The following is a 26,619-nucleotide window of genomic DNA, read 5'->3' as shown; positions in this document are numbered from 1 at the left end:
TTTTACGAGTTGCATATATCCATATGAAAATCTTGGGATTTGATCATTGAACTGTATATATAAAGTACAGTGGATTTGATTCGTCACATGATAGTGTGACACAGTGACAAAGACATTATATATGTGCAGGTGGAATATGTGCAGAAGTGACGTGCGATAAGTCCATAATTATCTTGTCTTTGTATTGTAAGCAAGTAGTAACCCCGATTTTATTCTGGATTGTTTTTTATCAGATCTGAAACTATTAATATCAGTTCATACTGAAAGATAATAAGTAAATTTCACAAATTCTAATGTTTATTTACTCAATCTTGTTGGATATTGATTTTATATTCTTCATTATAATCAAATGAATTGTCTTAAGTTTGTATGTAGTATTGATCTTAAATGATAATTCCTCTAAGAATTACAAATTATTTATTAAATAATGAAACGAAAATCTAGGACAGGCAATAAAAAAAATTCAATGTCGGATATAAACATCCAGCGTGGTAGCCGGAGAAGTAGTTGTTTTCCAGCAAGCATTTTCCAAAATCTACATTGTGGGTAGTTGTGAGAGATGAATGTTTTGAGATTCCATTTCGAAATATTTATTTTCCAGTACGTAAGAATCTCTCCTTGATCCAGTCTTCAGGCACAATGTAAATCAGCTACACTACTATTTTGATAATTCTTTACTCTGCCAGACAACAGTAAGTAAGTATTACATCAAAAACAGTTCAAAACTTCATCAGACTTCTAAAACTCATCTCATGTCAACAAACTTGGCGCTGATACAGTTTTTCTGTGTGAGTTTTGAAATGTTTTTCCACGGGAGAATTATTTTGAAAGTTTTTCTCCTGTGACTTTTGTGGTGGCTTATCAAAATATAATGACGTGAAAAATATTTCAAACAGACTTTACACTTATATGTGTTTTTCTTGTGTGGATTTTGGAATGCTTGTTCAATACATCAGGGCGTGAAAAAGATTTCAAACAGACATCGCACTTGAATGGTTTTTCTCCTGTATGAATTCTTGAATGGAGAATCAATGCAGCCCTATCGAAAAATCTTTTTGAACATATCTCACATTCATAAGGTTTCTCTCCTGTGTGAATTCTGGAGTGCTTCATCAGAATATGATAGCGTGTAAAAGATTTCAAACAGACATCACACTTAAAGGGTTTTTCTCCTGTGTGAATTTTGGAGTGCCGTCGTAAAAGATTCATTTTTGAAAAAGACATTGGGCAGACTTCGCATTTGAATGGTTTTTTGCCTGTGTGAATTTTCGAATGCACATCCAAAGTAGAACTGTCTGAAAAGGATTTTGAACAGATTTCACACTTGTATGGTTTTTCACCTGTATGAATTCTTGAATGAAGAGTCAATGTAGATCTATAAGAAAAACATTTTGAACAGACTTTACATTTATATGGCTTTTCCCCTGTGTGAATTCTTGAATGGACAATTAAAGTAGAACTACTGGAAAATGATTTTGTACACACTTCGCATTCATATGGTTTTTCCCCTGTATGAATTCTTGAATGGACAACTAAAGTAGCTTTATTGGAAAATGATTTTGAACACACTTCGCATTCATATGGTTTTTCCCCTGTGTGAATTCTGGTATGAACAACCAGACCAGAATTATCGAAAAAAGATTTTGAACAGGTTTCACACTTGTATGGTTTTTCTCCTGTATGAATTCTTGAATGAACAACTAAAGTAGATCTACGAGAAAAATATTTTGGACAGATATTGCACTTATATGATTTTTCCACTATATGAATATTATTAATTTTTTTCAGAGTATGAATTTGAGAATGTTTAACCAAAGCAGAACTGTCAGAAAAAGTTTTTGAACACATTTCACACTCATATGGTTTTTCTCTTGCGTGTATTCTAGTATGCCTCTTTAAGTTAGAACTATTGAAAAATGATTTTGAACAGATTGTACACTTGGACGGATATTTCCCTGCGTGATTTCTAGTTTTCTCAGCTAAAGCAGAATTCTTTGAAAGATATTCAATATTATTTTCTCCTAAATCAACTGTAGAACTAGTTGATGTTTCTGTCTTATGAGATCTCTCATGATTTTTCAAGGACCCAAGTTGGGTAAATGATCTGGGGTATAAATTACACTGAATCGGTTTTTCTTCTGAAGATATTTTCACATCAACCTCCAAATCTGAAAAAAAAATCTCAAATTAGTCATGGATAAATATAATTGAACATGAGTAGAAATATACCTGAATTCTATGTCACTTATCGAATATAAATGAAAAATTCCGTTTTTCTTCAATTTCAGCTGAAAAGTTTCCTTTGAAGTTTTTATTTTTAGAGCATGTTAATGTTTATGTTAATGTTTTCATTCCCATCTGCATGGACCATCCTTATTTTAATAAATCTTTTAGTCTGTCCATAATATTTTGCATCACAGGCCTTGCTTCTGAATGGTAAGTCTACATATCAGGTGTGCATTGGTGTTAAAAAAAAATTATTGATTTTTACAGGCTTTATATTAGCTTCACCTGTATGTATGTATGGTTGCTTGCTTGCAACTCCCAAGCAGAATTATTATTGCTTAATCTATTCGCGGGCAGATGGCGGTGTACATAACCTCTTTGATATTTCTTGATCTATTCGCGGGCAGATGGCGCTGTATGTTACCACCTTGATAGGTTGTTCCAAAGAAAATCAAAATAAAAAATGGATTTTAAGAATTATAAGTGTTAGCGAAATTTTGTACTGCAGATGAAATATTTAGGTATTTAAATATTTTCAACTACCCGTGATTTAATACAGAAAAAAGTTTTGAACGAAACAAAAGATATATTTTAAAATCTAATTCGATTATTTGAAAGCAAACCAGAATATGGATTTCAACAATGAAAACATTATCGTAAAATGTATTTATTTCAGTATATTCTGTGAACGTGCAACTTCACACTTTCTACCCCTAGAGTTATAAAAGTTTCTAGGACAGAATTTGAAACCTTTTCGTTGATATTGTTGAAATCTTGTGGCAAATAATAGATATATACTTTATTTGAATACATTGTAAACAAATAACAATACATGAATCTTGGAAAAAGCAAAATAACGAAAAAACATTTCTTGTCAAACTCCAACTTACCTTTCTCAGACACTATAGGTAAGTCCTGCTCAACGTCATCCTGTTCCGATATATCAGACTTCAAACTTGTCTGAATGTTTTCATTGAAATTTTCAGATGAAATATCATCTTCATGATCTGATTTGGTTTCTTTTTTGACGAAGTCTTCATCAAATGAAATTAACTTTTCATCGTTGAGGTAGTTTTCCGGATTAGGCGTCATTTTTAAATCAGCGCTTTGGACTTTGTAGTCCTGGGAATCAATTATTTCATTTTTTACGTCTCCTCCCAAACCTGAAACTGTGTTGAATGACGATCTACTCACGGTATCTGTTCATAGATAGACTTACAAAGTAATGATAATAATATAAGTTTATTCATGACATTTTATAAAATATACATCGGAAATAATAAACAAACTTCTGAATAAACTGATAATTACCTTGAGAAGTGAAACTTGTGCCAAAGTAAGTCATAAAAAAAGATACATCTTTATAAAAGCAATCTCACATATATTCATATACAAATTATATGAACATATGTGAAAAAATGAAAATAGCAAATGAATACATAAATTTAAAATATGTGCTTAATAACAATGTATGAATTAAATAAAATGATTTAGAAATGTAGTTAATGAAATGTATATAAAGATTTATTGAAATTCATTATATCATGGAAAAAAATTCGTGAAATCTTTGTCTAAAACATTTTTCTTACCATTCGTATCATGAATGTAGAACGTTCCAATTATAAACTCACCAGATTCACATTTAAACAGGGAATCTTTTCCTGTCTCTTCTTCAACTATTTCCATTTTGATATCGACATTTTCGTAAGTAAACTCATTCTGCTCCGATTTATTTTGATTAATACTCATTTTTGAACTGTAGATCAAATTAATGTCTCAATAAGTTAGTCCATAATGTTTATTTATATATTTTTGACATAAAATAAAGGTTAACTTTCATAGAATCATAGATAAGTTTTGTGATATGGTCTGGGATCTGTCCCTGTCGTTCCAAACATAATCTGGTCGTCACATGACTTTTACATAAACTATTGGCAATGAGTGGTAAGTAATGTGTGTTGCATACTCACCGGTACTTGCTCATTTTATTATGTGTCTGCTATTGAGAGTAATTTGCTAATCTATAGTGATCCCAATTCATTATGTCTCACTCGATGTGATGGTGGACAACAATATATATATATATATATATATATATATATATATATATATATATATATATATATATATATATATATATATATATATATATATATAAATATATATATATATATATATATATATATATTTATATATATATATATATATATATATATATATATATATATATATATATATATATATATATATATCAGGAAGCGGCGAGTCCATTCAGTACATGTATTTTCGTTTATTGGATTGTATGAATGTCTGTCTGCCACGTGTATCGCAATTTTATATATATATATACAAGCACAGAACTCTCTTGATGAGGACGATGGAGAAGGGTCAAATTAAATGTATCAAGGCATTCGGTGTACAAAACATCGGAGCGTTTACAAAGGTTTTGCAACTTGCCTCTCATGTTGAGGAGTCGAAAATTCTCGACAGATGTTTTTCACAAAAATCTATTTACATCTATACCTCATTTTGTTTTACATATTTTCCGCCTGTTGTACGAAAGTTTAAAAAGGCCATGCTAATTATTTATAATATTGTAATAAAGAAAACGTTTAAATTCCAAGTTCAAAATCGAAATTTTCAAATTATATTATTGAAGTGGAGATAAGCTCTCTGTCAGTTTTTTTTGGCTTTTGCTTCCATTCAGGCGCATTAAGCCAGCTTTTTCATTCTACTGAATATGGGAGCCAAGTTTCAACTTTCCCAAGACGTCCATCAAAACATCACATTCAGAAAGTACAAAATCACTGTTATTGATTTATATTTCCACTTAGAAAATTCGACCATGTCTCCAATAATAATGAAATTTAATTCCTCCGACTCTATGCAGAAAACTAATACTTATAAAACAAACTCGTTATTTATGCCATCAGTTCGGACTTCCATTGTCTAATATAATATAAATTGATTTGATAACCCTGAAAAAAAAAGAATAATCGAAAATAACAATTTTATTAAACGAAAAACTGAAATTACAAAGAAATAACATACAATAATATCACATAGTGACATAACTTGGTTTGAAATCTTTTAATTTTTATTTTTCATTTTTTGTTAATAATATTTTTAATTTTTTCAATTTTTTCAGCTTTCATTGATATTTCAATTTTTTTTATTTGTTTGGTTGTTGTTGTATGTTATGTGTATGTTGTATGTAATTTCAGTTTTTTGTTTAATAAAATTGTTATTTTCGGTAAATCTTTTTTTTTTCAGGGTTATCAAATCAATTTATATTATATTAGACAATGGAAGTCCGAACTGATGAAATACACCACGAAAAATTCTCAACCACTTTCAAACAAAATCGTTATTTATCAATTTGTCATATATATGTGTTCCGTGACCTGTCAAGTTTAGACACATGTCCTGTTAAAGGGAGTTGATAAAAATTAATAAATTCTACAATATTTGAATATTATAGTTAAGAGATAACTATGTAACAAAATTATTTACTATTTTATAGGTTTTGATCATTACTGTATTATAGATAACTACTTCATGTACCTACATATTTTGTATTTTAATGAAATTGCTTTCGTAATGCATTACAATATATTCAATTGAACAACTTGGTCCGAGTGTAAGAATTGCTTTAGGCCAAACTTTGCCTATTTTATGTACAGAAAGGAAATAAACACGATTCTTTATTACTATTATATATTTATTAAAAACAAAGTCATGCTGTCAGACATTTAATTTGGATAGCCATTATCAATTATAAATTGATGAATGGTGTCCATTTGATCTGCGAAATTAGTTACAAACTTCGTGAAAGTATATGGAAATGTATTCAAATCACTTTGTTTTTCGCAGCTCCATGTATTTAAGATATTTTGAAATAATATATTGATAGTTTCTGACCATACAGTAACGCCTAAAATGTATTCAAAACATCAATAGCTTTTCTGATAGAAGTCGCTGATAAACAAATTATAAATGGTTCATTAATATCTTATGGTTTCCAACAAAATTAACCTTTTTCCTCTAGGAAAAAATAATTGTAGTGAGGAATGTCAAATATTTGGATATGTAAATTCTAACTAGATGATCAAGATTCAAAATCAAAACAAAAAGCCTGTAAATTAAAAAAAACACATCGATTCTATTAGTAGTCCTACCTTTGCCTTTGGTATCAATTGACATGAAACCCTAACACAGAACTTAAAAAAAAATAAAAAATATGTAAAACACTTTTTTTATTTAAAAATTTCAGTAGATACATTCATTTTATGAAATTACATCATGCATAAAGATAAATAAATTATACAGAAAGCATGAAAAAAATCACTTAGAATCTTATAATCAGAAATGATTCATATTCAACAAATTGTATAGCCATTTAGACTTCACTTTGTCTAAAACAGAGATATTCACATTCAGTACACAAACCATTCCAATCACTTCATTTGATGCTTTTGGGTGGACATCTTTTGATTTTAAACCAAGAAGTATCCTCCTAACCTTGATAAATCAGTGGCAAAATAAATAAAAATTTTTGGAAAAATTATTTCGAACAGACTTCATTCACATTGATATGGTTTTTTCTTATGTGAATTTTGGAATGAGTTATCAAACTACTCTTCTGCGAAAATGATTTTGAACAGACTTGGCATTCGAAAGGCTTTTTTCCTGTGTGAATCCTGGAGTGATTTGTAAAGATATAACTTGTTCTGAAAGATTTTGAACATATTTTGCACACATACGGTTTCTCTCCAGTGTGAATTCTGAAATGGACTGACAGATGAGTATTTGTATCAAAAGATTTTGAACAGACTTTGCACACAAACGGTTTTTCTCCTGTATGTGTTCTGAAATGAGTTGTCAAGCTACCTTTTTGTGAAAAGGATTTTGAACATATTTTACATTCATGCCTCTCTCCTCTGTGAGTTCTAGAATGAGTTATTAAACTACCCATTTGAGAATAGGATTTTAAACAAATTTTGCATTCATAAGGTTTTTCCCCTGTGTGAATCCTGGAGTGATTTGTCAAGATATAATGTGTTCTGAAAGATTTTGAGCATATTTTGCACACATACGGTTTCTCTCCTGTGTGAATTCTGAAATGCACTGACAAAAGAGTATATTTGTCAAAAGATTTCGAACAGACTTTGCATGCAAACGGTTTTTCTCCTGTATGTGTTTTGGAGTGAGTTATCAAACTACCTTTTTGGGAAAAAGATTTTGAACATATTTTACATTCATGCCTCTCTCCTGTGTGAATCCTGGAATGAGTCATTAAACTACTCTGTTGAGAATAGGATTTTAAACAAATTTTGCATTCATAAGGTTTTTCTCCTGTGTGGGTTCTGGAGTGAGTCATCAAACTACCCTTTTGGGAAAATGATTTTGAACATAGTTTACATTCATAAGGCTTTTCTCCTGTGTGAATTCTGGAATGGGTCAATAAACCACCCCGTTGGGAAAACGATTTTAAACAAATTTTGCATTCATAAGGATTTCCTCTTGTGTGAATTCTGAAGTGTTTTGTCAAAGAAGAACTGTTATTGAAAGATTCTGAACAGACTTTGCATTCATAAAGCTTTTCATCACGGACTTTCAAAGCTGGATCATTATTACTTGTAACACCTGAAAAAAAAATGAAGTGGTGTCATTCAAGTGCATTAGATATAACTTGATTCAAAGAAAATAAAAGGAAAACTTGATGATTCGTCCACCAAAGGACGAATCATCAAGTTTTTAGTAGACTGTGCTTTTGGGCTCTGTAATATGAAGGAAGGTCTCGAGACGGAACTAGGCATCATCTAAAAAGATCTTAAACGAAATGGTTACTTCAAAGTGATGATAGAACAGACTTTGGCTAGAAGACAGCAGGAGCCTCGTGAGGAAGAGAAGCAGTCACAACCAGTGCTTGCACTTCCCTACATCAGAGGATTGTCGAAAAGAATAAGAAGAATTGGGTCCAAGTAAAGTAAAGTAAACTAAGAGGCCATTGAAAGTTCGCATTGCCGAGCACAAGAAACACACACAGTGAGGAGAAACCAGCAAATTGGGAATAGCAGAGCATGTTTGGACCCATCATCATAACATCAAGTGGTCCCAAGCTGAGAACATCCACAGGGAGGAACACTGGTTTAGGAGAAAACACATGTTGTCCATCGTAGCATTCAGCCAAGCTATCTTAAGGATATGTAACATATGGAAACCCATAATAAAACGGAAAACGGTCAACTCCCGCCAAACGGCCAACTCCTGCTAAACCGGTGAAGCGGAGAGAGGAAAGAGTAGAGGGGATAGGTGAAAGCATTCGAATGACCTATAAATAGTCAGATCTCGGAGGAATGAATCCAGTCATCATCCGAAGACGATTGTGTATACTAACAATCAAAACGTCGTGAAGTAACTTGGCATGAAATGTTCATTATCAAAAAGAAATTTTATTCATTCATAAATATATAGACCAGTCGTAGTGAGGAATTTTCAACATATACACTTCCATTCTATCCTGGATTCGGTTGTGTTTCAGACGTGTTGAATTTTCAACCATTTCGGTCTAAGCCAATCATCATCTTGGTTCTACAATAGAAGATAGGAATAAAATGAGAACCTGATTTTGATTTAGTCTTAGTCACAGCTGCTTGAAATATTCACTGTACCTTCATAAATTAAACAAAAAAATAAAAGAATGTAAACTTTCACAGCTGGAGATGAATGTGTTTTTTTTTGGGTTTTTTAACTGTGGTCTGCAGATTTTCATGCCTGCCATCTCGTATGCTATGTCTTTAGACGTTATCGAAGGCAATGAGAAAATGGTCAAAATTACTGTTGTTGGAATCTTATCTTAAACTATAAAACTTTCGAAAAATTGTTTGCAGAAGGACTAATTTAGATTTTCAGAAATCCATGACACAACCATTAATTTATTAGGGATTCTACTTTTAGGGATTTGTAAAACTGCTATAGAAGCAATCAATGAAAACTTACTCTCGTAAGACTCTTTGATGGAAGCCTGTTCAACATTACTCACTTCCAACCCATTAAAACTCAAACGTGACTCTGCATCGGTAACAATTTCATTGCAATTATCATAGAAAGAATCACTTTCTTCTTCTGATTTGACAAATTCTATTTCACTTTTGACAAAGTCCTCAGTATGTGACAACAACTCTTCATTATCCAATGAATTTTCCTCTTTCAATGATAATTTTAAATCATTACAGTTCACTTGGGAATCTTCGAGTTCCTGGGTTGTTATATACTGGTCATCCATCATCTCATTCTTAATGTCTCTAAAAGAACCTGCAATTGTACTTGAGCTATCATCCATTTCCATAATTCATCTGGAGAGGGATATCACAATGTGAACATTTTCGCCTAAATTGTTTACCTACCATTCATATAATGGATACAAACTGTTCCACTAATAGAATTTTTACAGACTTCGCATCTGATCAAGAAATCTTTCCTGGTCTCTTCTTCAACAAATTCTGTTTTGATGCCAATATTTTCAATAAATAAATCATTCTCTCTCTTGATTGCTTTCTCACCTTTATTGATATCCATTATCAAATAAATAGATGATGAAGTTTAACATAACCAAAAAATTGTTTTCTTCTTATTTCTGTTCGCGGCCTGAACCGGTGCTTATTCTTCTTAAATAATTATGGACTTGCTTCGCCACTGAATTTTGGCCAGAGCTCTAACCAACTGACAGTTACAATCCTTGATCTTTATCAACAACTGATAGCAGGGGAATTAGCTGGAACTGACGAAATCAATTTAAGATGAAACATCGTCAACATCCAACATTTTGTTCTGAAAAATGAAATAGCTTGGATTAAGAATTTATCATTGCTGCATGTACCAACACGCTTGAAGAAGCTATAGTATATCGAGACACGTGTCGCGTTTGTTGAAACACAATGAAGTGTTTGTTGAATACGTTATAGATATTCATGGTCGTGAACGGTTTTATGCCAATCCAATGGATGGTATCTTCATGAGGAGAATAACCATGGTCCATGCTTACTTATAATCTAGCCTATATAGCTCATTTATTAGGATTTCGGGAGACCTATTATTACCTTTTTTACTTTTCATATGTAAGGGTCCGCGATAGGTATCTAGGATGAATCGATTAGAAGAAATGTCTGAAACTTTCATCCACCAAATATGATTTTTGCAAAAATTAATGATTTATATAAAAGTCGAGATTATAACATTCAAAAAAGTCATATCACGATTTTCATACTGTGTTGAACGCTTCTGATCGACATATTTGCTTTTTCCTACGTCTGGAGTCTGGATTTATTATATGTTTCTCTGATATCATACTATCTCATTTGTTATAGACTCTGTGTAAGTGTGGTGTTTATTTGATATGAGTGGATGTGTGGATATATGTGGGAGTGTGTTCTGATGGGTTTATTTTTTTTGTTAAAAATGTTATTTGTTGGATAGCTCTAGTGACTTAAGACAAGGAAATTCTCTCTCTCTCTCTCTCTTTCTAGGTTCTCTTGGCTATTGCTTTCGTGCGGCGCATTTAGAATAAATCATGAAAATAAGAAGATGGGGTGTTAAGACAGTTGACAGGTCTAGGTTAGTTAACTTAGTGTTTACTTTATCCACAGTGGAATCCTAAAACTATAGTGTGCTTCAGCTCTATAGGCAATCAAGCAGGACCACAGTATAGGTAGGACCAGGCGTCCTATTAAATTAGCCATCATATGGAAAAAACTTCACTTTCGAACACCTTAGGAAATTTTCATGTCACTAAATTATTATACGACTTGAAGTAAGTATTTACAGGACTCAATAAATGCAGTTTTATAACACTTACCATGTTTATAAAAGATTTAGCCTTTTAAAGGAAATCAATATTTCTCATTAACATTCATGGGTATTTTCACGTTCTACCATCTGAAAAATATTAAAAATTGTAGTTGGAAGAGCAAACTTCAGCCCAATAAGTTACTATATGAATTAAATATATTTTTTGCAATGAAAAAAATTCAATCAGTTATACCTACATAGTCATCATTATCAATAGCAATTTTCATTACAATTATTATTCTTTGAGGATTGCTTTTTGAAAGTGGATTATTCAGTGGTCTATTATGGAGCATATTATTGAATGCTGCTTCTTTATGCTGCTATGGATATGTCGAAGATTTATGTATGACAATGTTAGTATAAGATGGTTTGTTGAAAATGTGAAAAAATGTTTATCATTATTTTTAGAAATAGTCCAGCTAAGAACATTTGTTGAGTTATATAGAGAAACTCACTGACCCTAATTTTTTCTCAATAACTTTCAATAATGGATATTAATAGTGAGTTGATTGAGAGTAATGATAATTCCATTCAAGAAAATATAGATTTCAAAATAGAAATAGTGAAAGAAGAGATGAGGAAAGACTCAGTGATCAAATGTGAAGCCTGTAAGGAGTTTATAAGTGGAACATTCTGCATTCATAATTTGAAATGTAAGTAAAATAATTCAGTCAAAATATACAAGATGCATCTCTAGACGAATTATGAGAACGGATGATTATTTAAGAATAGTTACAGGTTCTGATGGGGACATAAATGAAATAATGGATCACCACACTCTCACAGCTCAGGAATTCAAAGACTCCGAAGTCAAGTGCACTGATTTGAAATTCACATCAGATCAGGAAAGTTGTCTTGATAGTAAACAGTTCTTGTCAGTTAATACAAACTTTGTCCAAAGTGGAATTAAGAGTGAAATAGATCAAGGCAAATCAGAGGATGAAGATGATGTTTTTTATGAAAATTTCTGTGAAAAGATGGCCAAAACAGAGGTTGGTTCTAGGTCCGAGCAGGATTCCTCTAAAGAATCTCCGAAGAGTAAGTACGGTCTCTTGGCTCTCACAGATTGAAATGTTCAGTGCCCATGACCTCAAGGGTCCTGCAGCAAGTGCGCAGGGCAAGTTCAATAATGGTGATCTATTCAAATCTAGTTGGCCATTCATTAGAATGTTCGAATTTTTGAGTTTAATAATTTCCATTGCTTCCAAATAATTCAGTTTCAAACCTTTATTTTCTTTGTGCAAAATTTCGAAACCCTTCGTTAAAAATATGATTTTCTTCTAGAAGATGATTTGAATATGTTGAATTTGTTTTCTTATTTACGTAGATCGTATGATGTTCCTGGATTCGGTTCCTAAATGTCCTCCCAGTTTGACCAATATATACCTTAATGGAACATACTCTAAGGTATATATTGGTTTCAAGTGATTCAATCACTTGAAAAAGCTGCTATGCTAGCAAAACATGTTGTGATATATTTCTCAAATAAAGTTTGTGGAGATCAAATCATCAGGTGTAGTTTTTGAAATTACTATGGATCTTCATCGAGTAACGGCCGAATCAATCAGAAAAAAAAATCTAGTTTTTGATTCACCTGGTATTAGAGTACTCTTCGGTTAAGTTTTCATTAAAAATGGGGACGGTGACCCTCAAGGGTCCTGCAGCAAGTGCGCAGGGCTCTCTTCGGGTCGATGGCGCCAAAAGATTCAACCTAACAGTACAAACTGAGCACTAGTTTGAGTTGGACTTGCTTTAATCATCGTGTAGGTTAGATAATGAGGGGAAATTTTGGTTACGTTTCAAAATTTTTGGTTTTTCGGAATCTCAATATGACAGATAGTGACCCCTTGGCAGCAAAGTGTTGAGCATATCATCAACAGCTTGGGTTGGGTTCAAACACTGTTAAACTCTGAACACCTGATTCGTTTCACATTAAAACAGGCTCGAAGTATATGCTCTGCTGTTTCAACATTTTCTAAACAGAGAAAGCACGCACTGTCTGCCGACAGTCCAAAGTCTCTGCATATGGTGATTCTCAGACAACAGTAACCCTGTTGGACAACACTTGTTTTCTAAAATACTTCAAAGTATGTATAAATGCCTTAGAATCGACCAATGCTGGTAGGTTATGATACTTTCCTTCACAAGGAAATCAGCAGCTGCATTACTTAGTGTGGTTAGAAACCAAAATCTGTTGAGACTTCTTATTGAGGATAGTCTTTTTTTGGCGGTTCACTATCAACTTAGATATTGTTCGTTGAAAGCCTCTTGGCTCTACGTCAGTGTCGTAGATTTCAGCTTGAAATACAATTGCTTAGGTTTCTAGGCAGGTGGAAATCTTTGTCATGGTTTTGCGCCTTTATACACCTGTGCGAGAACCTGGGGGTGTTTTTCTTTCATCTGGGAGCCAACACCTATCTACTCTTGATATTTCCTCCATCCAGAGAACGCATTCGTCTCTACATGGAATTAGGACTGGATAACATAGTTGACCGTTGGAAGCATTAAGTCGTAGGTTATTCCCAGAATTCTCGAATATTCAGTGTCGGCCAGTAGTCTGCTATGCTCTGCATAAGTCTGTTCTCCGACCAGGAAAGTGTGAAAAGAAGGAATTATTTATGTAAAGATTTTATTTTGAACTTGATGGCTTTCTTTCTTCCTTCGGAAGTTTCCCACATTTTTTGTTTAAAGGTGGAGAAATAGAGAGCCAAGAAGTTTATTCCAAAATCTACTTTTTTCGATTGTATTCATATGTGAACAATTAAGATTATACTTTTCTTTTTCAGATTTTGAAACTAATGAAAGAGTATATGCAGATGAAAGACCCATTCAGTGTAATTTCTGCTTCAAATCTTTCACTCATTTCAGTTACTTGAAGAACCACGAGAAATTCCATAAGAGAGAAACATCACATAGTTCCACAGTTGATTTAAGAAGAAATAAGTATAAATGTGAATTGTGTTCGAAATCTTTTTTACGCAATTCTGCCTTGAAAAAGCATTCTAGAATTCATACAGGAGAAAAGCCATATAAATGTGAATTGTGTTCAAAATCTTTTTTTCATGGTTCCAACTTGCAGAGGCATTTTAGAATTCATACAGGGGAAAAACCACATAAATGTGAATTGTGTTCAAAATCTTTTTCACGTAGTTCTAGCTTGAAAATACATTCTAGAATTCATACAGGAAAAAGAACATATACATGTGTAATATGTTCAAAATCTTTTTTTTACAGTTCTGGCTTAGCGAGGCATTCCAAAATTCACACAGAAAAATCTCATAAATGTGAAATCTGTTTAAAATCTTTTTTGGGTAGTTCTGCCTTTGAGAGACATTATAGAATTCACACAGGGGAAGAACCCTTTAAATGTGAAATCTGTTCCAAATCTTTTTTAGAAAGTTTTGCCTTGAAGAAGCATTCTAGAATTCACACAGGAGAAAAACCATATAAATGTGATATTTGTTTAAAATCTTTTTATGAAAGTTTTGACCTGAAAAGGCATTCTAAAATTCACACAGGAGAAAAGTCTTATAAATGTGAAATTTGTTGTAAATCTTTTTATGATAGTTCCAAATTACGAAAGCATTCTAAAATTCACACAGGAGAAGAAACATATAAATGTACAATCTGCTCAAAATCTTTTTCTGATAGTTCTGGTTTAGCAAGACATTCAATCATTCATACAGGAGAAAAACCTCATAAATGCGAAATTTGTTCAAAATCTTTTTTTGATGGTTCCAACTTGCAGAGGCATCTGAGAATCCACACAGGGGAAAAACCATATAAATGTGAAATCTGTTCAAAATCTTTTTCTACTAGTTATGATTTGCGAAACCATTCTATAATTCACCAAGGACAAAAACCATATAAATGTAAAATATGTTCAAAATCTTTTTTCTATACTTCTGGCCTAGCAAAGCATTTCAAAATTCACACTGGAGAAAAACTTCATAAATGTGAAATCTGTTCAAAATCTTTTGTTGATAGTTTTAATTTGCAGAGGCATTATAGAATTCACACAGGGGAGAAACCATACAAATGTGAAATTTGCTTGAAATCTTTTTCGGATAGTTCTGCCTTGGAAAGACATTCTAGAATTCACACAGGAAAGAAACCATATGAATGTGAAATTTGTTTGAAATCTTTTTACGCTAGTTTTGACCTAAAGAGACATTCCAGAATTCACACGGGAGAAAAGTCTTTTAAATGTGAAATCTGTTCAAAATCTTTTTTTGATAGTTCTGTGTTACGAAGGCATTCTAAAATCCACACAGAGGAAGAAACATTGAAAGTTTAAGCTGTTCAAAGTTTTTTTTCAATAGTTATTGCCTCCAGGGGAACAACTCCATAAAACAAAATTAACAGGTTCCAAAAACTACAAAACCGATCAATGCGTATCATTTTGTCATGTAACAGACACTTCCTTATCTGGTGGAAAAACGTGATGAGACTTGGCGTTTATTTTATAAATACACACTATCTATATTTGTTGTGAATCATAAACTTGTAGTTTAGAAACCTTTTATATATTTTACTTCTTTCTATAAGATGAAGTTCATTTGATTTTTTATGTATTCCCAAGATTTTATAATATATTTGAAGTGAAATGTAAATTAGTAGTTAACAATTTTATATATAATTATATATATAAACATTAAAATATGTCACAAAAAGTATTTGAAACTTTATAATTTCTATTTATTATATGCAAGCCCTTTCGATAACTGGCTCTGCTGTCATCTTCAAGGCTCTACTCAAACTAAACAATGGGGAATGTTCCTCCTGACGAAAATCAAGTAGTGTTCATAAAAGAGCTCTGAAACAACGCATTTTAAACTCATCATTTCAACCTTTTTCTTTAAAAAATTATTTAAATACTAAAAAAAAAAGAGAAAGGAAATAATGCACTCAACATTTGAAGGGATTCGTTTCTATTTCACCATTTGGCAACATTGGTCATAGCGAATATAGGACGATGAATCTGTTACCTGTATGAGACAAACAGAGATGACATATTTCAGAGGCGTGCTGTTCTGTTTACTTAAGCAGGGTCCACACTATGCCGCGGTAGGCCGGGCGGCCTAAGCCGCGTTGATGTAGACGCCCCAGGCGGCTTTGCCGGATTGGAAAATGCCGGCCCGGGCCGTGCCGATCCTAACCCGCATAAAGTAGGTACAGATCAAAGGAAGCCGAGCTGAACAAAAATATAGAGTGGAAACGTGCCGATCGGCTTCAGTTACAATTAAACCTCCGACCGAACTAGACGAATTATTTTATTTTCGACTTTAGTTTGTTTAAGTAGGGTTTTTTATTGTTCATTTTAAGTGATGGAGTTAATAGACTTATATAGAGAAAGTCGTCTTCTGTGAGATAATTCAGATTCCCAACATAAATTAAAAAACCAAAGACACGACAGTCTCACAGAGTTTGGAGTGGATAAAAATGAAATTGAGCGTAAATGGAAAAATGTAACCAGCCATTTTTGGAGGGAAAAAAAGAAAGAAGCTGAAACGAAAAGAACAAGGAGTGGTGCTCCCCTACTTCTAAAAAGTACTCTTCAACGAAGTCACTAGTCTTGGTGTTGAAACTAAATAATGTAGGTAGAAATAACCCGGTCGGCTTCGTTTTCGGTGAGGACGTCGTGCCGGCCCGAACGTACTCGCCCGGCTTAGCCCACCCGGGTCAACCCGCCCGGCCTACCGCGGTATACTGTGGACCCTGCTTTATGACCCTGCTTTACTGTTTACTTTTGTTCCGAGTTCCGAGACATTCTGTGTGCAGCTAACCTATCTTCCTCTATATAAATAAATAACAAAACAACTGTTGTTTATGTGGCTTGAGGAGGTGGTATTTAACAATAAAATCATATTTGGCCTTAATTGTTGATTTATAAAGATAATTTTCCTTTTTTAAAGTAGAATATCTACGTATAGTCGAAGTAACTGATATACTAATCTTAAAGGTGTCGGCGAAGTCAAAGGCAAAAAAAACCAATACAAAGGAATTATGACGTAACGAATTAGTCCACGTGAACTGAAGAATTGGCGGTTCGTATTGGATAATTTTTATTAATCGAGTTTTATGATTGGCTGAAGGGTCATAAAATTGAATTTGAAGTCATGTTACGGTGACCAACAGAATGTAGCGATGAGTACCGCTGTTATTAAAGAGGAACTACTGGGAGGTAGGGGGCACTATATCTTTTACTTGAACTATACGTATAAATTATTTCAACTTGATGTAGGCGTTGTTGCCAATATGTGAATTAGAAACAAATCCCTTTAAAAATTAAAACCCATCATTGAAACATCAATTTGAATACTTTTCGAAGTGAATTTGAAAAACTCATGAATTAAACTCAACTTTATTTTGTTCAAACATGCATTTGCTGCCCAAATTGAGGAACATTCCCAATTCATCCTCTTTTGTGTTCTTTTATGAGACCAGAACGCCTTAGTACAGGTACTGTAGGTAAATTTTGCTGTATTTGGGTTACGTGTTGGATTTTCTTTAGGTTTATTGTTTCTAAGAATGTGTATTGTTTTGTGTAATATATTGAAAGTTAGATCTTGTGTTTTGATTTGTATTTGTTCTTCGACATTATGTCAGTTTCTGCTTTATTTTGATCGTTATAGTTTATGAAGTGCAGATAACTTTCCATCAAATACGTTGTAAGGATGTACAAAATAAAGCTGAAAAATTATTACTTGCACAAATCCGATTATAATTGGGTTAGGGAAAGTTTGTTTTTATTATTGAATTTGACATCTGACGCAAACTGAATCATTCCATTCTGGTGATTCTTGTTATTAATGACGTAACTACGAATCGTTTTTGAATACACGACCACGCTGGAATACGATTACACGCCAGAAAACGCCCATAGTTTCACACTGCTTATAGTTTAGGTTAGCTTACTGCATATTTTTGAACTCGAGCAGGTAGATGTCTTACGTTTGTCCCAGGCGTCCCGTTATATTTGTAAAAAAAATTACTTTCGAACACTGGGAAATTTTATGTCACCAAATTATTAGATCATTCGAAGTAAGTGTTTACATAAGTCAATAAATGCAGGGTAAATTTTCGTTATCTGGACACCCGGCGATTTTGAAAAAATTTTTGACTGTACTTACGTATTTTGATGCGTAGATTACGAATCCGAAAGAAAAAAGCGGCGCTCTCCCTTATTTAAAAAGTTATGGCCCTTCAAAGTTCAGAAAAGGGCAACTTTTCAGCCTTCTTTTTCACTAAATAAACTATTTAAAAACACAAGCATTTATTCACTAGGTCACCTTTACACCTTATTCCTCCTTCTTTAACACTTTTCACTTCAATAATCAACATTTTTCTTATAAAAATATTAAAAAATGTACGGAGCTGCTTTTTGGGTACATATCACTGTATTTTACGTTTTTAAGGTTAATGATATGGTTGGTACGACTGATGCAGTCCATATTCCTGAAGTAAAGTTTTTCATAAGAAAAATGTTGATTATTGAAGTGAAAAGTGTTAAAGAAGGAGGAATAAGGTGTAAAGGTGGCCTAGTGAATAAATGCTTGTGTTTTTAAATAGTTTTTTTTAGTGAAAAAGAAGGCTGAAAAGTTGCCCTTTTCTGAACTTTGAAGGGCCGTAACTTTTTAAATAAGGGAGAGCGCCGCTTTTTTCTTTCGGATTCGTAATCTACGCATCAAAATACGTAAGTACAGTCAAAAATTTTTTCAAAATCGCCGGGTGTCCACATAACGAAAATTTACCGAAGCCTGTAAGGAGTCTATAAGTGGAACAATCTGCATTCATAATTTGAAATGTAAGTAAGATGATTCAGTCAAAATATTCCATATTTGAGATGCATATCTTGATGAATTATGAAAACTGATGATTGTTAACAGTTGCAGGTTCTAATGGGAACATAAATGAAATAATGGATGACCAAACTGTCACACTTCAGGAACTCGAAGATTCCAAAGTTAAATGCACCGATTTAAAATTCACACCAGACCAGGAAAGTTGTTTTTATAGTAAACAGTTCCCGTCAGTTAATACGGACTTTGTCAAAAGTGAAATCAATAGTGAAATCGAGCTCGGCAAATCAGAGGATGAAGACGATGTTTTTTATGAAAATTTTGGTGAAAAGATAACCAAAACAGAGGTTGGTTCAAGGTCTGAACAGGATTCCTCTGGAAAATCTCAGAAAAGTAAGTGCAGTCTCTTGGTTCTCACAGATTAAAATGTTTAGTGCGCATGGCCTTGTGCTGTTTCAACATTTTCTAATTAGAGACAGCACGCACTGTCTTCAGACAGTCCACGTCTCTGAATTTTGTGATTCTTGGATGACAGTGAACTGCGAGTAAGCCTGTTGGACAACGTAGTCTAATGCCCCGTTCCCACGGGGCGTGGCACGCTGGCGTGACTCACGCATTCGTGGAAGACGACCCGTCTGAACGATGTGTAGTGAGTTTGCCTCAGTAGCCTCCGGAAGCGTGGAGAGTCCACGACCGCTCACGCTCCATATCAAACGTGTTTGATTTTGAAGCTTGAACACGACAGTTGCCAACCAGATTTTGACGAGTCGAAACGTCTTTATTTAGTGGGTTGATTAGTAGAGGGTTTTTTTTAATTGTGAGCGATTTATTTATAAGTGGGTAAAATGTCTGAGCCTAGAGTAGTAAAGTTACAGGACAACGAAACAATTAAGTTCATTGAATTGTATGCTAGTGAGAGAGTGCTGTATGATTCGACTTGCAAAGACTACAAGGACAGGGATTTAAGATTGGCCGCAGCGAAGAGAATTAGCGAAGCAATGGGGATTAACGGATTTGGACCGAAAGAGGTTATTACTAAATTTAAGAATCTTAGAAGTTCATACTGTCAAGAGCTGAAGAAAATAGCTGACACTGAAAGATCTGGAAGTGGAACTGACGATGTATACGTACCGAAGGTCATTTGGTTCGAGAACATGAATTCCTTCATCCGACCGTTTGTTCAACAAAGGTCAACAAAATCGAATTTGGTAAGTAAAATTCAATAATTACTCAATTTTACGTCAACGTAATTTTTGTGCACTTCATTTAGCACGTCGTTGATATATAAATATACTATTAAGTATACCAATTTAATTAACATTTTAATTAATTGAACATATTTAGTAAGATTAAAATTCGTATAGACAAAAGTTTTCAAAAGTAATTTTATAAAATATTAGGAGTGGCATATTTGAACTGCAGTAATACTCCAGAATATATTTGAGTTTTAATGTAAATAATATTTTGGAATAGGTGTTATGTTAACAAATCCTTTACTTTTCAATAAACATGTATTTTCAGACTGTACACCTTTCTTATATAATGCATAGAGTATGTGGTTATTCAGTTGTTGTAGCATTGACTAGTCTATATTGCCAGGGCACAGCTCCCTCGTTGTTGAAGTAATCACGGTACTTGTCTCGAATCTGTTGTGCTTGTTGTTGTGGATTTCTGCTGTTATTTCGCGGAAGGACCTGCAAGCTGGCAGTTGGGGTTTCACGCCAGGAGCCACGGATGATGCGATGGTTTTCATCTTCGTAGTCTATCAAACCACTGGAAACGTACGTGGGGTTTGTTTTCCGTAACCAATTGTGTAATGAACAACAGGCGAGGACTACATCATCTACCGACTCAATTTTCAATGATATTGGTTTTTCAAAAATTCTGAATTTACTAACAAGAATACCGAAAGTGTTTTCTATCACTCTTCGTGCCCTTGACAGTCGGTAGTTGTAGATTCTCTCCTCTTGGGTCATATTACGCCGACTATAGGGTTTCATCAAATATGTTTTTAAAGGAAATGCATCATCTCCTACAATGACAAAGTCTCTTGGCATATTTAAGCAATTCGTCTCCAAAGCTGCGTGTAATGAGCTATTTTGAAAAATGCCACCATCAGAACCTCTTCCTTTAGCACCCACGTCAAGATATAGAAAATTGTAATTGGCGTCTGCTACCGCCAGTAGTACAATGCTGAAACTGTTCTTGTAGTTGTAAAAATCCCATCCACTGTGTGAAGGGGCTCGTATAATCACATGCTTTCCATCGAGACTTCCTGCACAACCAGGGAAATTCCAGCGCTCTCTGAAGTTATATTCAACGTTCTTCCACTCATCTTCAGTAGATGGTACCTGAAAAAAAATAAAATAAATAAAATACAAAATATGTTGTAATTTTCTATTTCAGATGATGCCAGCGAATCCAACTAGTCCACACTCCGTTGGTGATGATTGGCAGGAACACTCTATCGACATCTGCAGCGAAAATACACCAAATACAGCAAGCCATTCCAAGAGTACTGTCACTCCAGATGCTATAAATACTACAGTGCAAAGTGAAAAAATGGAGGAGGCTCCAGCGACACCATATGGTAAACGGAAAACCCCATCTGAACCATCGCCATCACAGAGGAAGAAAATAGCTCAAGATCCCCAAATTAATTTCATGTGTAGTGCCATACAAAAATTGGATGACATTTCAACTCGTGCTGCTCAAATTCCAAAAGAAGACTGCTATGACTATTTTGGAAAATATGTGGCATCTATGCTGCGGAACATAGGACCACCAACTGCAATGAGACTGCAAGACCAAATAACTCGTCTCGTAACACAAACAATGTGCCCACCACCAAATACCTGGAGCCGACCACCCTCATCCAATCAACTATCGAATGACAACACATCCCTTGGTGGCGCAAGTGACTATTCTAATGATTTCACATACGAACTTTTGTAATTAATAATAAGAACATGGTTGATGTTGAGTTGCTAACTAAATATTAACTTGAGTATGTAGGTTAATATAACTATTGTAATTATTAACATCAATTAAACTTACTTTTATGAATTCTTCGTGTTCTTTGATGATAGCCTTGCATGTTTCTGGTATAAATTTGCTTATTGTATTTTTTGGTACACGAAACAAATATTCCAAACTTTTGAAAGAGTCCCCAGTAGCTAAGTAGCGGAGCGTAACTTGGAGTTTTATTTTAGGACTCAGAGCTTGCCTCATGTTGGTGTCTGATTTTAAAATATGTTTAGTTACTCGTTCCAGGAGATAATCAAACTGTTCTTCAGACATTCGTAACAAGTTTTTAAAATCTTCATGGTGATTACTCCTTAGCTCTTGGTCAACCAAATTTTGAACCTCCGAACTTCTTTTCAGTATCCACTTCCTCACCAAATAACGCCTTTTCTTCCGTTTTCTTATCTGTCCATGTAACTTTAATCTCTCACCTAAAATAGCACTGAAGGTTGAACACAAAACTGCACAACTTTCAACTAGGAGCTCGTTCATCGCGGTCGGCTTCGCAAGGAAAACTGAATCGTGAATGTGACTGTGTGTGAACTGTCCACGACACTCAGCTGGTTCGCTGCCTATCCCTACTCCAGTCGTGAGCCAAGACAGTGAGGACGAAAGAGTGGCACGATTCCGTATTTTTGCCCCGTGGGAACGCAACTTGATATTGTTTTCTACCATACTTCAAAACATGTATAAATGCCTTAGAATGGACCAATGTTGGTAGGTTTTGCCGGAAGTATGATACTTTTCTTCAAAAGAAAGTCACAAGGACCTAAGGTGTTTTTCTTCCATTTGGAAACCAAAACTTATCTGCTCTTGATATTTCCTCCATCCAGAGAATCCATCCTTTTCCACTTGGAATTAGGACTGTATAACATGGCTCTTAATTGACCTTTGGATGCATTAAGATGGAGGAGACTGCTCGGATAATCAGTGTCAGCAGGTAATCTGCTATGCTCCACATAAATAAGCCTGCTCTGTGCAATTGAATATGCTGTCCATCTATCTCTCCGACCAAGAAAGTGTGAAAAGAAGACATTATATATGTAAAGAGTTTTTTTTAAACTTGATTGCTTTATTTCTTGCTTCAGAAGTTTCCCACGTTTTTTGTTTAAAGATGGAGAAATAGAGAGCCAAGAAATTTTTTCCCAATCTCTACTTTTTTCTATTGCACTCATACGTGAATAATTAATATTATACTTTTTTTTTTCAGATTTTGAGACTAATGAAAGAGTACATGCAGATGAAAGACCCATTCAGTGTAATATCTGCTTCAGATCTTTCACTCACTTTAGTTACTTGAAGAACCATGAGAAATTCCATAAGAGAGAAACATCACATAGTTCTACAGTTGATTTAGAAAGTCATAAGTATGAATGTGAAATATGTTTAAAATCTTTTTCACGTAGTTCTAGCTTGAAAAAGCATTCTAGAATTCATACAGGAGAAAAACCACATGAATGTGAAATTTGTTCAAAATGTTTTTCCAATAGTTCTGCATTGCTTATTCATTTGAGAATTCACACAGGGGAAAAACCATATAAGTGTGAAGTATGTTCAAAGTCATTTTCCAAAAGTTTTACTTTAGTTGTGCATTCCAGAAGTCATACAGGAAAAAAACCATATAATTGCGATATCTGTTCAAAATCTTTTTCAAATAGTTCTGACTTGCGAAAGCATTCTAGAATTCACACAGGAAAAAAAACTTATACATGTATAATCTGTTCAAAATCTTTTTTCTATGGTTCTGGCTTAGCGAGACATTCCAAAATTCATACAGGAGAAAAATCTCGTAAATGTGAAATCTGTTCAGAATTTTTTTTGGATAGTTCTGCCTTCGAGAGACATTATAGAATACACACAGAGGAAAAGCCATATAAATGTGAAATCTGTTCCAAATCTTTTTTTGAAAGTTTTGCCTTGAAGAAGCATTCTAGAATTCATACAGGAGAGAAACCATATCAATGTGATATTTGTTTGAAATCGTTTATCGGAAGTTATGAACTAAAAAGGCATTCCAGAATTCACATAGGAGAAAAGTCTTATAAATGTGAAATTTGTTGTAAATCTTTTTATGATAGTTACAAGTTACGAAAGCATTCTAAAACTCACACAGGGGAAAAACCATACAAATGTATGATCTGTTCAAAATCTTTTTCCAGTAGTTTTGGCCTAGCGAAGCATTCCAACAGTCATACGGGAGAAAAACCTCATAAATGTGAAATTTGTTCAAAATCTTTTTCACATAGTTCTGACTTGCGGAAACATTCTATAATTCACTCAGGACAAAAAACACATGAATGTTTAATCTGTTCAAAATCTTTTTTCTATACTTCTGGCCTAGCGAGGCATTTCAAAATTCACACAGGAGAAAAACCTCATAAATGTGAAATCTGTTCAAAATCTTTTTCGAGTAGTTCTGCCTTGGAGAGACATTCTAGAATCCACACAGGGGAGAAACCATTTAAATGTGAAGTTTGTTTGAAATCTTTTCACGCTAGATTTGACCTAAAGAGACATTCCAGAATTCACTTACAAGCAAAGTCTTGAATGTGAAATCTGTTCAAAATTTTTTTTTAATACCTATGATGCACTGTTTGGAACCTTTGCTGTAGTAATGAATATTACTGTAATATTATTTTTTTGATGGTTTTAAGTTACAGAAGCATTCTAGAACTCGCACAGGGGAAGAAATATGGAAAGTTTAACCTCTTCAAAATCATTTTTCAATAGTTATTGCCCAGCAAGGTATTCAAAATTTTAATTAGGTGGTTTATAAAACTGCGTGTTCTTCTATACATTATCTTCTTAGGGCATGTGAAATTGAGATAGTTGCTGCCTTCGTGTGATTTTGCAACAAACTGTGGGCAACAAACTACAGTGGGTATTTTTTTACAGAAAAAGTAGCAAAATACACCTGCAAATCAAATATTAACTGTTGCAGACTCCTATTCATTCATAATAAATTACTAAATATACTCTGTATTTTTATTTTGAAGATGATAAGCCTTATATTCAAAAGAAGAGAGCTCTACAGATCTGGGAACACCTACTCTCACAAAACTACGAATACCTCTACACACTACAACAACGTTGGCGAAACATTGTATATATTTTTTATGGTTGTCCTTCGCGGATGGTATAATAATACCTGCTAAAGTGTTGTCCCGTGTGTAAATCCGTACTTTTTCGATATAATTACTACGTTTCGGCAACATCGCACTTACTTATTCATGTGCTCTGCTTGGTAGTTGAATTCGAATTTGTTTCATATATCTGTTTCCAAATACTTTGATTTACTACTCCCAATGAAGGTGTTGAAATTGCTCATAATCAAACATAGAACTTTAATTTCTACTTTACAAGTGGATAAATATATTACCTCCCTCAGTTCTGAATTTCAACTATTCTGTTGTTATTATTATTGTTGATCAGGAGAAAGAAACTCGTTTTTTTTTTCATCATCAATAAGACTTAGAAAACTCAATTGCATGATAATCAGTTACGGTTATAGTCAGCTTTTACTATACCACAGCAACTATACGTTCATCGAATAAACTCGAGTGGCGCTAGCGTTTGGGGGAAGTTTTTCGAATTTGAAATCAAGTCGAATGTAAAAGTAATCTGTTTTCGAATTTGAACACTTGGAAGAAAAAGAGTTTAGAGGAATTTAATTCACTGTTCCCCATTACTTCACACTGTCGAAAAGTTCATGGTTATATTTCGTATTGTGGTGTACCATGTGAATCTGTATCCCATAGAAACTGACGTCTCTCTCTCTCTAAAATGTACGTTGTTTTCCATTCGGGCGCATTTGTCCAGGCTCCTGTCAAATTGACGTCAATTTGACAGAAGCTTCATCGGGGGGGCGCAGCGCAACGATGTATGTCTATAATCCTTGGGCGCAGCGGTCTTGCTCGAAGCAATGCTGCCACCCCTTTTTTGTCACACTTTTTATAATAAAACACAATACTTTTTTATTATCGCCTCCTGCCCAGGAGATCTTTTTATTTTTTCACACACGTATATATATATATATATATATATATATATATATATATATATATATATATATATATAGAAACAGAAGTTAATATCGGACATAGCACTCATGAAAGTAGCAAACCATAGACACGTGTTTCGGGCTTTTGGCCCATCATGATGGGCACCGTTAGTCACTTTGGCCCATCATGATGGGCCAAAAGCCCGAAACACTTGTCTATGGTTTGCTACTTTCATGAGTGCTATGTCCGATATTAACTTCTGTTTCTATATCAAGACACTCAATAACTTTCATATTTGTATATATATATATATATATATATATATATATATATATATATATATATATATATATATATATATATATATATATATATATATATATATATATATATATATATATATATATATATATATATATATATATATATATATATATATATATATATATATATATATATATATATATATATATATATATATATATATATATATATATATATATAGAAACAGAAGTTGATATCGGACATAGCACTCATGAAAGTGGCAAACCATAGACACGTGTTTCGGGCTTTTGGCCCATCATCAGTATGGTGCAGCCAAGTGTAAGGATGGGCAACACTTGGTTACCAAAAGATAGAAATACAAATGCACGGAGCCACCAACAGGAGCCAACCGCACATTTGTGGTTTCAGTTGATAGATCTTGTGTTCACAAG

General features: G+C 33.6%; 4 protein-coding genes across 11 annotated transcripts; 2 read left to right on the top strand and 2 right to left on the bottom strand.

Moving 5' to 3' along the window:
• Positions 1-400: 400 nt before the first annotated feature.
• On the bottom strand, positions 401-4,062 carry LOC111510901 (uncharacterized). Of its 4 annotated transcripts, none has more exons than XM_074182560.1 (3): positions 3,858-4,062; positions 3,117-3,389; positions 401-2,168 (listed from the first exon to the last, which is right to left on the bottom strand). In XM_074182560.1, exons 1-3 carry the CDS (start codon positions 3,973-3,975, stop codon positions 889-891), a joined length of 1,671 nt encoding a protein of 556 aa, XP_074038661.1. In that variant the 5' UTR covers positions 3,976-4,062; the 3' UTR covers positions 401-888. The 4 variants fall into 4 exon arrangements, with proteins under 4 accessions (XP_074038661.1, XP_074038659.1, XP_074038660.1 ...); XM_074182558.1 differs by having other exon boundaries at positions 3,816-4,061; XM_074182559.1 differs by having other exon boundaries at positions 3,117-3,395; positions 3,858-4,061.
• Positions 4,063-6,467: 2,405 nt separating this feature from the next.
• Positions 6,468-9,940, bottom strand: LOC111510894 (uncharacterized). Of its 2 annotated transcripts, none has more exons than XM_023166853.2 (3): positions 9,636-9,940; positions 9,229-9,543; positions 6,468-7,872 (listed from the first exon to the last, which is right to left on the bottom strand). In XM_023166853.2, the coding sequence occupies exons 1-3, from the start codon at positions 9,805-9,807 to the stop codon at positions 6,791-6,793; spliced, it is 1,569 nt and encodes a 522-aa protein (XP_023022621.2). In that variant the 5' UTR covers positions 9,808-9,940; the 3' UTR covers positions 6,468-6,790. The 2 variants fall into 2 exon arrangements, with proteins under 2 accessions (XP_023022621.2, XP_023022624.2); XM_023166856.2 differs by lacking the exon at positions 6,468-7,872 and adding an exon at positions 8,645-8,820 and having other exon boundaries at positions 9,636-9,938.
• An 885-nt stretch (positions 9,941-10,825) lies between these two features.
• On the top strand, positions 10,826-15,752 carry LOC141485599 (uncharacterized). Of its 2 annotated transcripts, XM_074182555.1 has the most exons (5): positions 10,826-11,038; positions 11,324-11,429; positions 11,485-11,729; positions 11,809-12,114; positions 13,863-15,752. In XM_074182555.1, exons 3-5 carry the CDS (start codon positions 11,564-11,566, stop codon positions 15,371-15,373), a joined length of 1,983 nt encoding a protein of 660 aa, XP_074038656.1. In that variant the 5' UTR covers positions 10,826-11,038; positions 11,324-11,429; positions 11,485-11,563; the 3' UTR covers positions 15,374-15,752. The 2 variants fall into 2 exon arrangements, with proteins under 2 accessions (XP_074038656.1, XP_074038657.1); XM_074182556.1 differs by lacking the exon at positions 11,324-11,429.
• A 2,207-nt stretch (positions 15,753-17,959) lies between these two features.
• LOC111510897 (uncharacterized) lies at positions 17,960-24,877 on the top strand. Of its 3 annotated transcripts, XM_074182567.1 has the most exons (5): positions 18,167-18,604; positions 18,659-18,883; positions 18,966-19,271; positions 19,743-20,086; positions 21,285-21,944. In XM_074182567.1, the coding sequence occupies exons 3-5, from the start codon at positions 18,998-19,000 to the stop codon at positions 21,831-21,833; spliced, it is 1,167 nt and encodes a 388-aa protein (XP_074038668.1). In that variant the 5' UTR covers positions 18,167-18,604; positions 18,659-18,883; positions 18,966-18,997; the 3' UTR covers positions 21,834-21,944. The 3 variants fall into 3 exon arrangements, with proteins under 3 accessions (XP_074038667.1, XP_074038666.1, XP_074038668.1); XM_074182565.1 differs by lacking the exons at positions 19,743-20,086; positions 21,285-21,944 and adding an exon at positions 23,113-24,877 and having other exon boundaries at positions 18,154-18,604; XM_074182566.1 differs by lacking the exons at positions 18,167-18,604; positions 18,659-18,883; positions 19,743-20,086; positions 21,285-21,944 and adding exons at positions 17,960-18,120; positions 23,113-24,877 and having other exon boundaries at positions 18,972-19,271.
• Positions 24,878-26,619: the final 1,742 nt, after the last annotated feature.

The sequence above is a fragment of the Leptinotarsa decemlineata genome, unplaced genomic scaffold (genome assembly GCF_025532065.1).
Source record: "Leptinotarsa decemlineata unplaced genomic scaffold, Ldec_3_MD MMD2_tig00026328_RagTag_RagTag, whole genome shotgun sequence".
Classification (NCBI taxonomy): Eukaryota; Metazoa; Arthropoda; class Insecta; order Coleoptera; family Chrysomelidae; genus Leptinotarsa; species Leptinotarsa decemlineata.
The sequence above is the reverse complement of the archived record's forward strand: the minus strand, read 5'-3'. Positions and strand labels throughout refer to the sequence as shown.

Excerpts from the sequence above, each read along its gene's own strand:
- LOC141485599 (XM_074182556.1), top strand. The coding sequence starts at position 11,564 with ATGGATATTAATAGTGAGTTGATTGAGAGTAATGATAATTCCATTCAA. Across the intron at positions 11,730-11,808 it reads CTGCATTCATAATTTGAAAT|TTACAGGTTCTGATGGGGAC; the intron begins GTAAGTAAAATA and ends ATTTAAGAATAG. Across the intron at positions 12,115-13,862 it reads CTCTAAAGAATCTCCGAAGA|ATTTTGAAACTAATGAAAGA; the intron begins GTAAGTACGGTC and ends TTTCTTTTTCAG.
- LOC111510901 (XM_074182557.1), bottom strand. The coding sequence starts at position 3,975 with ATGAGTATTAATCAAAATAAATCGGAGCAGAATGAGTTTACTTACGAA. Across the intron at positions 3,396-3,815 it reads CTACATTCATGATACGAATG|TTTCAGGTTTGGGAGGAGAC; the intron begins GTAAGAAAAATG and ends CATTCAACACAG. Across the intron at positions 2,169-3,116 it reads ACCTATAGTGTCTGAGAAAG|ATTTGGAGGTTGATGTGAAA; the intron begins GTAAGTTGGAGT and ends TTTTTTTTTCAG.
- LOC111510894 (XM_023166853.2), bottom strand. The coding sequence starts at position 9,807 with ATGGATATCAATAAAGGTGAGAAAGCAATCAAGAGAGAGAATGATTTA. Across the intron at positions 9,544-9,635 it reads TTGTATCCATTATATGAATG|GTTCTTTTAGAGACATTAAG; the intron begins GTAGGTAAACAA and ends GTACAATTGCAG. Across the intron at positions 7,873-9,228 it reads CATCAAAGAGTCTTACGAGA|GTGTTACAAGTAATAATGAT; the intron begins GTAAGTTTTCAT and ends TTTTTTTTTCAG.
- LOC111510897 (XM_074182566.1), top strand. The coding sequence starts at position 18,998 with ATGGATGACCAAACTGTCACACTTCAGGAACTCGAAGATTCCAAAGTT. Across the intron at positions 19,272-23,112 it reads CTCTGGAAAATCTCAGAAAA|ATTTTGAGACTAATGAAAGA; the intron begins GTAAGTGCAGTC and ends TTTTTTTTTCAG.